The sequence below is a fragment of the Cariama cristata genome, unplaced genomic scaffold (genome assembly GCF_000690535.1).
Source record: "Cariama cristata isolate BGI_N322 unplaced genomic scaffold, ASM69053v1 scaffold32513, whole genome shotgun sequence".
NCBI lineage: Eukaryota > Metazoa > Chordata > Aves > Cariamiformes > Cariamidae > Cariama > Cariama cristata.
Window position 1 is genome coordinate 14,633 of NW_009609580.1, and position 10,201 is coordinate 24,833.

A 10,201-nucleotide genomic window follows, 5' to 3' on the forward strand; every position below is an offset into this window, starting at 1 on the left:
AGGAGAAGAAACATCTGTACCCAAACTAGCAAAACTGGAGGAAAGGTCGTCACCAGTTTCAAAGTGCACTGAACCCACAGCTTCATCAGTGTGGAACAGTGAAGCAGGACAGCATCAAAAGGAAAATAACGTCATGGATCCAAACCCTAATTTTGCATTAGAAGACACAGGTATGAAGCTTATGAGGGAAAGTGGCAAACTAGTGAGTGACGAAACAGGCACTGAAACTACTACTAGTGAAAAGCACGCAGCAAAGAAGAGAAAGGAGTTGGATGATTTATCTGAAGATAGAGAGGCACTAGAAATTGTCTTTGGAAGTAGAGACCTAGACTGGGAAGATCATGACCAGGAAGCTCAAGGAAATACACCAAAAAAAAGGTGTTTGGAAGCCAAAGGAAGCAGGATTCAAGAAGTAAATGTAAAGCAGAGAGAGGAGAATAAAGTATCGGTAAGTTATATTTTTCTCATGTGCCTGGTCTCATACGTTGAGGTCTCTTCCAACCATAATGATTCTGTGATTCTAATCTTGAAATTTTCAACTGTGTTAGAAGGATACAGGTAACTCCTTTAAGGGTGAAGCTGCCTGCATACAGGAAGTATGCTTTCATACAGTAGGTTTTGTAAAGTTTGTTTGCTTAAACCTCTGAAATCACTCTGAACTACAGATTGATTCAATGTATCCATTAGGTGTAACACTGCAGTGTTCACATGTATCTAAATGTTTTTTCATTCTTCAGGACATTGTTTGTTTGTGAATTGAAAGCTGCTTGTATTCGAAAGCTTTCCTCTTTTTGCTTGAAGTACTGTAGGTAGAACAGCAGAATATATCCCTGATCCAAGAAAAACTTGTCATATTGTATATTGTTGTGTTAAATTATAATGTTGATATTTATACTAAAACAATACTCATACTATGTTTATGTAATGATTTTTCTGAAGAAACCTTTAGTTGACCTCTTCTGTTGAATACCCTGGTAGCGTCCAACATCTTTCAAGGCAGAATCTCTAGATGTCATGTGAAAGATAATAAAAATTCCTATATGAGGCAATTCAAGTCACTAATGTCCTCTTAAAAACAAATAAAACCACAACAAAAATCAACCAAAACAAAAATGAAAGAAATAAAAAAAAAAAACCAACCCAAACCAAAACACAGTCTGTGATTAGTTTCCTTGATTATTTTTTGATTTTTGTCTTTGTGAATTAAGACGATTTTCTAAGAGAAATGAAGAGAACAATGGATTTTGAGTTAACAGTAGCCACTTCATTGAAGAAAAACAAAAACAGGTTTGTAGAGGAAAACAATGTTGAGAGCTCTAGCAAAGTAGACTATTGACAATGCGGAGCCAAGTAAGAGAGAGAAGGAACAGGTTTAATTTCTGTTTATTAAAAAAAAAAATATATAAAAGCTTAATGTTCAGTCACTTCCTATACAGTGTGGGCAGTGGTTAAATGCTGTAATAATAAAATTTGAATGTATGATTGAGTTACAAGGTATCTTGCAAATTCCAGTATCAGATGAGAACTAGTAATTGCCTGTGCACCCTTAGCTCAGAACAGCTTAACACTCTTCTTGATACTTTACTGGAGCTTGCTTCTGGCAAAGTGTGGATTTTGAACTTCATTTCAATGCTGGTTTTTTTTGTGTTACTAACAGGCAAATTTTTAAAAACTAGTAAGTCTTATAAGTGTAGAGAATCTTTGTTTCTTGCTCTTTATGTTATCAGAGAGCAGGTACTTTATCATGTCTGACCATACTGAGAGAATAAAATGGCTGCTTGGAACTGGCTTTTGAATTTTGTTGTGGCCTGGAAAGTTTTTCTAGTCCTAAGTTCTTGTCAGGATCATGAAGAAAAACAAATTCTTATGTGTAACTAAACTGTTACTGTATCAGATGCGCACTTAAAGGTATTTTGCTGACAAAAAGTCTTCTAATAGTTTAATTAATAATTATCTATTTTATTCATATAAATTATATTTCCAGTGGACTAAGAAGATTTCATGATAAAGCTCCACAGGCGTATTTGTTACCTATTTTCTTTAAGTGTGGATGCACCTTGTGTGTCTGGCAAGACAGAGAATGTGAGTCTCAAAATCTGTGGGGTGCATAAAGCTGATTTTATGTATTTTTTTTCAACCACTGAAAAGAATTTATGAAAGGCAAATCTGATTTTTAAACTATGGGAGGAAAGCAACCTGCAGAATACTTTCCTATCCTAGTAATGAAACGTCCTTTCTGCATATATGTACACTTAACATATGAAATTGAACATGCTACTTACTTTTTATATTCAAAAGCTTTTACAGTATTTTCCAGAACCCGGCAGGACTTTGAAAATTGTACACATGGACAAAACTTGCTACTGGTGTAAGAAAAAAAAAAGTGAGAAAATAGTAGTGATTTTTTTAATAGAAAAAAAACCCCAACAGTGTACATAAAAAATTGAAAAGTACAGTGCAGTTCCTTTTCTGTGTAAATATTTATATTGATTTGAAAATGGTAATTCCACTGTAAAGAGCAGAAAACAATTTTATGTAATTAAATTAGCATTTAATTTCAGTGTTACATTTTAAATAATTTTTAATCAAATAGAAAGAAGAGGAACTTGGATCACATCTAACTTCAGAAATGAATAGCAAGATCAAGCAAGAGTCACCACTCTTGGAAAGAAAACGGTTAATTGTAAGTTTGAGAAGCATTAAGAAAATGCATCAGAATTTTGCATTTAAGAACATAGTATTTGAGGATCCTATTTCAGAGTAAAGGAGGTTCTGAAGATTTGTACTGCTTAAAATAATCACATGTAAATTTCAGCAGTACAGTCCAATTTATTGACTGTGAAAAGACAGAGCAGATTTTAGTTCACCTGTGTACTTTTGTAATGGCATTTGGATGGAAACTTAAAATGACTGAAACTACAGAAACCCAATGTAATTGTATTAACCCTTCGATGCAGTTAATACTTGTACTGATGTTTTTGTTATGTTACTGCTTAAGGACGAGACAAAGATGTCATCTTGTCTGCTCTAAGGAGATCACAACTAGAATGGCATAGATAGACCTTTGAAAAAACAGATGTAACATACACTGATGAACAGTAAATAGCGTGCTAACTTTTTGTAGGTGAAATGAATGAAGGAAGGAGGGGCGAATTGCTGGCACTGGCAGTGAGGCAGAGAAGACGACTAGGCTAAATGAAACTGAAATGGAAAGATTCTGTAGAGATAGAGCGTAGCTAGTCAACAAGAGGCAGGATAAAATCTTTTCACATACGTACAGAAAACAGTCCAAGAAGAGAGAATGCTGTGCAGGTATACTAAGGTGAGGGGCAGCTCAGATTAAGGGACTTTTAGTTTATACTTTGCTATAAAACAACTGTACTGCATCTGGGCTGAAGCTGTCCATGAAGACAGTTTAACATTACTCGTGAACTTGTCTTGCCCCTAGACTTTCTTTTGAATCCACATAGATTGCGCCCCAAGCAGTAAACTGCATGCAAACTTGCTGGTGAATGAGCATTCTCATGTACAAGAAAAAGTTGCTTCATAGATCAGATCCAGCTTACAGCCTTAAAGTTGACCTAAATGGTAAGTCTGTAGGCTAGAACTGAGACGAAGATGTTCAACTTTGTCTTCCATGGAATTAGCTGGAGTTTCCCTTAGAGTAAGCATACTTGATTAAATTAGTCCAGGTAAGAAGCAAGGTGGAGAGGAGGAGAGAAGTAATTCTTATATATTAGCTACATTGAAAAAAAATAAAAATTTTTCTTTCTTGAAGTTTTATCTTGAAGTAAAATCCTAGTGAAATGAGGTACATTGGCTTCATTATTATTACTGCAGTTCTTAATGATCCTGTCTTTTCAACAGATGTAAATGAGAGAAATAAATTTACTGAGCTCCCAGCTATATTGGTCGTATATAAGGAGGCTGAGAAGTACATCCATCTTCTTGGCTTCTAGCACTGCTGCTACTTCCCTTCGCCCTTTTGTAATCCTAACTTTTGCCTCAGCTGTGCTCGTGATAATCTTTCTCTAAAGTTTCTACTGTTACATATGCTGTATGTCTGTTTATACACTTGAAGTGCTCCTTCCTTTTTCTTCCTACATAAGAACCACAATGAACAGCAAAATGACTCCAGCAATCTTCCCAGCAGACTTCTCTTGACTGAGTTCAGATCATTGGTTGTCAGCCATCCCAGATGGAACAGTCAGTTTACTGGAAATACCAGCTACGGGGGAAAGAAAAACTTCAAAATGTTCAAAAAGGTTTGTGTGTATTTGAAATGGTCACAAGATGGCACTATTTAAAATTACTAAAATGTATTGCTTTAAGATTGTAGAAATATGATATGAAAGTGTTTGTGTTTTTTTTTTAAATTAGTAGTAACAACAGAAAGAAACAATTTAAATACTATATTATACTGTTAACAAATATTTTGCTAATTGACTGAAGAAGTACCAGGCTGACAAAGGCTTACCTTGTGTTAGATTATTTAGATACTTATACTCTCTATTCCAAGCTGTTACTTGGAATAAGTCGTTAAGTGATGCCTCCCGTAACTTCTGATTGTACCTCCAAAAGCCAGGAATTTGACTTCTTGAAAGACCTATGCATAAAGCATATGCTGATTCAGAGTCTTGCATTTTGTCTAATAGATCTTGGAGTTCTAAATAGAACTAAATGTAGTGTCTTAGGAAAGTAAGGTTATTGCTTGCTTGAGTCCTGAAGATAATTTCAAGAAGATTCTTAATGTTCAGTGTAAAAATACCACTTCAGCTCATATTAAAAATTATATAAGATTACTAGAAATGCATTTCAGTAACATATTATGTAGAGGGTGAGAATCACATAATGCAATTCCCAGCTTTCTGGGAGTAGGCTGTCATTTTCAGATAGCATTTAAAATTTCTGATAGTACATTAAATGGAATTTGAAAACATTATAAACTGGTTTTTACTGATAGATTCTATTTTATTGTTAGAATGCATAAGCATCCATTACAAAACGGTGGAAAAGAAAATACTATCGGATTTATTTAGCATATGTAACTTGTCAGCTATTTTTTTTGTTTCTTTAGGTAAAAGGAGGGAGTTAGTAGCTTTCTGTAAATGCTTTTTGCACTTAAATCTCTTTTAAATATGATCTCTGATAAATGTTATTCAAAGCAAGACTGACTGACTTTCTTCTGTGATATCTGAATAGACTTTCTGAATTTGTTAAAACAGACCTTTTACTTCCAATGTGCTTGCCTTGTATTGTAATTGTACGAATTTATTGTCTGACAGGTAGCTTACACAGGGGCAGGACAACTTCCATACATTATTGGAGGATCAGATTTGATTGCTCACCATGCTAAAAAGAATTCAGAGCTAGAAGACTGGTTAAGGCAAGAAATGGAGGTAAGGAATTATTTCTTAAAGAAGATCAGAATAAAACTTACCTTGTGTAAGTGGTCATACCAACCTGTGGTCGTTACTGAAATACTTCAGAATTTTATTTTTGAAATAAAACATTATGCAGTTAGCTATCCACATGTAGATGTTCCTATGAGCACATTAGAAAAGTTACTGAAAGTCAGAAGTCAGTGGTAAGGCTCATGTTTTTGCTGATTATTTGAATTTGTTTTACATGCAACATTCATATAATCAGAAATATTGATTTAAAGCAAAATCAGTAACCTGAAAGAGGATGATCTTAATGCTTATTTTGCTTATTAAAATAAAGGAAACTTGTGACTTCTAAAAATGTGACAGGGAGGTAGAAAGAACTTCTGTATGGTTAGCTGTGTTCAAATTGTTATACAGTACAATTGATATTCTACTCTTGAAAAAAACAGAAAATACCTGAGTAGAATTCTGTTAGTGTACTGAAGAGATATAGTAAGAATAAATTTAGTATTTTTTCTATTGTAAAAATCTTCACCTTTATGTGTAAAAGTTCTAAAAACATTCCATTTTATCATAGCAGCTCTCTAGCACTTTCATTTTCTAATAGTTTCTTTAAAAATACTTACTGATGAGTCATATTCTGTTTCCACAGTCTGACTGAGATCCCATTGCATCAAAACTTCTTAATTATCTGCTTTTTTTTTAATCCCTGGGCATAGATAAACCTAATTAAACTTCTCTTTATGCACCAGCAATCAGATAAAAATTTCCCTATTTCTGTAATGATACTTTAAAAACCAAAAAAAAATATTTCTGACGAAAACTGGTATCTTGCACAAACTGCTCCATTCCATTAGTTAGTAGCAGTGGCCAAATTTGAGTAGTGAAATATATTATCTAATATGAATATGCATTAGTATTTAGACAAAACTTACTTCTTCAGGAAAAACTCTGTTAGTGCAGGAATATATTGTTCTATATTGTTCAGTAGCTTCATCCTTAACATCAAATATTGAATAAACTTGTTTTCTCAGGAACAGAACCGACATGCAAGAGAAGAATCACTGGCTGATGATCTCTTTAGGTAAGAGTTTTATGTTTGTACTTAGAAAATGTGTAATTTTGTATCATATCTTTTTTTAGACAAATTCCAATTTTGTAAAAGACTCTTTTGACTGTTCTTTTCAAAATTCCATGTATTCCCATGTATGGAGTATACCCAAAATGACTCAGCAACTTCTCTCAGATTTTTAATGCCTTAAACTTTCGTTTTCATGCAGACTTGCTACACTTTTTTAATAAGAACATTCTCAACCAAAAATGTTGCTATTTCTTGGCTCATACGCACAAGCTTGGTTGTTGACAAAGGCTGGAGGAGATTCCGGGGTCAGGCTTTCCACCGTTAGAGTTTGCTAGAGCCTAATGAAGTGTTTTGGTCTTACAGTCATCTCAACATCTTTTGGTCAGTCATCTGAGCTGCGAAGAAAGAGTGATGGGGTCTGCCAGTTTTTCATTCCGGCCATGGCACTTGTCTGTCCCTGTGCTGAGTCACTGGAGGGAGCTAAAGCAACAGAATACTAGTTCTGTGAAAAAGTGATTGGCAGGACTGCTTGCTTTTTTTGTTTGTGGGTTTTTTTTTTTATCTTTGAAGTATTTAAAACAAAAATTAAAAAAAAAAACAACAAAATAAACTAAAACCCAGCTAAGTAAATCCTTCAGTATGGCCCCTCTGTGTCCTTTATCTTTGAGACCTTAAGCTGCTTTCAAACCCATTCACAATGAAAGAGCTCCTACCTTTTTTTTTACTTGTTAGAAACTACCTCAATGCCTTACCATCTTTCCGGTTTTCAGACTGAGGAGAGGAGGCATTTTTACAGCAATCATTCTATGCTCTTGACAGTGTAGTAGAGTCGTTAATTCTGTCTTAATCAGTGTTTATGTCACAGGAGTTTGAGAGATTTCTTTGGTAGGTCCAGGTTTACCTTGGCTGTTTGACATTGCTTTTTGCCATAACTCATTACATTTGCCTCTAAAACACAGTCTCTTTCAGCAGTTTTTTTTCCATAACCCTCCCCGTTCAGTTGTCTACTGCCTTCCCTAATCTCTCTTTTGGAAGAAAGAATCATCCTATTCAGTTGATTTCCTGTCCAATTACTTTTGACTGTAATCCTAATTTAATGATATATAACCACTTTCTAATTAAAAATGTTCTAAGCCAAGTTTCCCACTTTATCCATTTTTTTACATCTGCAGTACAGCCTTTAAATTTATGTCAGTTATGAACCATTTATAAAAACATGATACAGCCTGATTGCTGTGCTGGAGTATTAACTGGTTCAAAATATCTTGATTAATTTTAGCCTTTGAGAACACAGCAGTGGAAACTTAGATAATTCATATGCATTCATGCTTAGAAAAGTTTTTTCCTCAACTCCGGTTTATTTAGGATAGTTGTACTTACAGAAATTTCCACAGTCAAAAATATTAAAGCACACAATTTAATGTTCACCAGTTTGTAACCTACTTCTAATTTTGTCCTTAATCCTGAGTAAAACTACTTGGCATAATGCTAATGTTAACAGCTGCAATTTCCCATGAAAATTGAAGATGCCATTAGAAAGAGTCATGCAGTACTCCGATGTAAAGATGAGCTAGAAAGAAAAGCTGTGCCCTCAGTTGCTGCTGAGTACCGAGATAGAGGAGGAAGGGAAGGACTGTCATACTGATAAATGGATTATGTTCAGTAATAGCCCTTTGTATCCTTCACTCCCTGTTCCCAGCAAGGTCTTTTGTTTCTTTGTGCATTCAGTCACAGTAGTGGAATCTTTGTAGTCCTTTTTCCATTTCAGGCCACAGGCACTGCACAGTTTCCTTTCTCTGATAATGTTATTTGATTTCTTTCTGTCTGGAAAACATCATCCAGGCTTCATTTAACATGGAAAATGGCTGGAGGTGAGGTGGGGGAGATGATGTAAAAAGATGTTCATGACTGTCAGTGTCAGCATCTCCATAGACAGTCACAGACAGGGTTGAAGCTGTTGGTGTCCTGATGGCGGATTTCCATCATGTATCATTGCCTTCTCCTGTCTCCTTATCTCCACCCTGCCCCCCCACCCCAGTGCCCAGGACATACTTAAATGTTAGAACTAATGTGTTACACTGCTATAGCAATAAATTCAAATAAATGCTTTGAGATTTAATATAAGGATTTCATCTTGTTTAGAAAAGATTTCATTATTTTCTTAGTTTTTATGTGAACAAGGAACCACTGTTTAACTTCTCACCTGCCATGTGCTTGACTAACGCTAAAAATTACGCTATTAAGTAGAAAAATATGTATAGTGAAGAAGGATATTTCTGTCCAAATCACTATCAAAGAAACATGACACCGCATATCAACACGTGTAAAAGCCATTCAGAAAATGTTACTGCATTAACAGCTTGCTCTTTAGAACATTTCTTTCAAAGGGTACACATCTCATTTTTGCCAGAAGTCCGAGTTGTATAGCAACAGCAGTGACTTCCAATACCTTTCTAGTTATGTGGTGATGTAATTTGGCTCACAAGTTGTCACATTTTCCTGTCTAAGCATAAAAAGTCTTGATGAATGAGAGCAGAATTAGTGGAAGTAAAACTGCCTGATCATTCGGTTGTGTCCATAAGTTATTCATGCATGAATACAAAACACATCAGAATTTCAAAGAAGTGACACAGGATTTGGGGAAATGAAGCACAAATGGAGAGAAAGAGAAGGCCAAGGGATACCAGTGTGAAACAGAAGCAAGCTATAAGCATATTGCAGGAAATCAGGTAATTATTTAGTATATCCAGAAAGTAGATCTAAATTACTGAAAATCAATCAGAAGCTGTATAAAGGGGAAGGTAAGGCAAGGAACTGTTTTATGTGGGAGTAGGAAGCAGCAGAAGGGTTTTGTCTGAATGAGTTGTGGCCAAATGTTGCACATTGCTATGAATATACAGTATCCCTTTCCCTTCCCTCCCCCTTTGGTGTTTGTTTTGGTTTGGTTTTTTGGTAAGGAACTTAATGTTGTGACTTTAAAGGCTTGGAGAAACTTGTTCCTGCATCAGATTTAAAGATTTTAAGTAGCTGGGAAGTCAGTGAAGATTTTAGTAAAGGTTCTCTCTAGTTCAGGCACAGGTTCTAGCTTATGCATCCTTCAATCAAATTGTAGCAACTGTTGTTAATTATAGAAGTGCAGTCAGGGAAAGGACTGAACACTGATGAATCCCTTGTTATGAATATATAATAAAAGTATTTACATCAGATTGTTAACTTTAAATATCATTGAATTTTACTTATTTGTGAAAAATTTTCTTTTTTGTTGCAGATATGATCCTAATGTGAAAAGGAGAAGATAAATCATGTCCTGAATTTACAGTGATTCTCTAGCAAAATATGCTTTCTGTTCCTTAGGTTTGCTGGTTATAGTGTGTGATATATACCCATGTATGACCATTTGAGCTATCTATTACTGTAAGACTTCCTTTTAAGTCTGGCTTTTATTAAAGAAAAAGAAAAGTTGCTTTCACTGCTTGGTACTTACGGGTTGCACGTTTTCAAGACCTTAACATTATGTGTTTCAAAGTAATGCTTAGTAAAATACCATGGATACTTAGGATTTAATTTCAGGCTCTTTATTTCCAGTGTTTGCTTATCAATACTATTTTGGGGAAAAAAGGAAGTTAGCATCAAGCTTTTGTATTTTCAGAAAGGCTTTGTTAATTAGAATTTTGTATATTATTGATTTTGTCTTGAGGTAGAGGTTTTTGAAGACTTCATAAATAAGTTAGAC

General features: G+C 34.8%; 1 protein-coding gene across 1 annotated transcript in view; it reads left to right on the top strand.

The window, feature by feature from the left end:
- Positions 1 to 9,767, top strand: part of NBN (nibrin) — a gene marked incomplete at its 5' end in the record, with an annotated part of 22,992 nt that extends 13,225 nt beyond the window's left edge. The window contains 6 exons of the mRNA XM_009697584.1: positions 1 to 448; positions 2,594 to 2,683; positions 4,110 to 4,265; positions 5,286 to 5,399; positions 6,422 to 6,471; positions 9,737 to 9,767. Coding sequence (XP_009695886.1) covers positions 1 to 448; positions 2,594 to 2,683; positions 4,110 to 4,265; positions 5,286 to 5,399; positions 6,422 to 6,471; positions 9,737 to 9,767 — 889 coding nt within the window. The remainder of the gene's footprint in view (positions 449 to 2,593; positions 2,684 to 4,109; positions 4,266 to 5,285; positions 5,400 to 6,421; positions 6,472 to 9,736) is intronic.
- Positions 9,768 to 10,201: the final 434 nt, after the last annotated feature.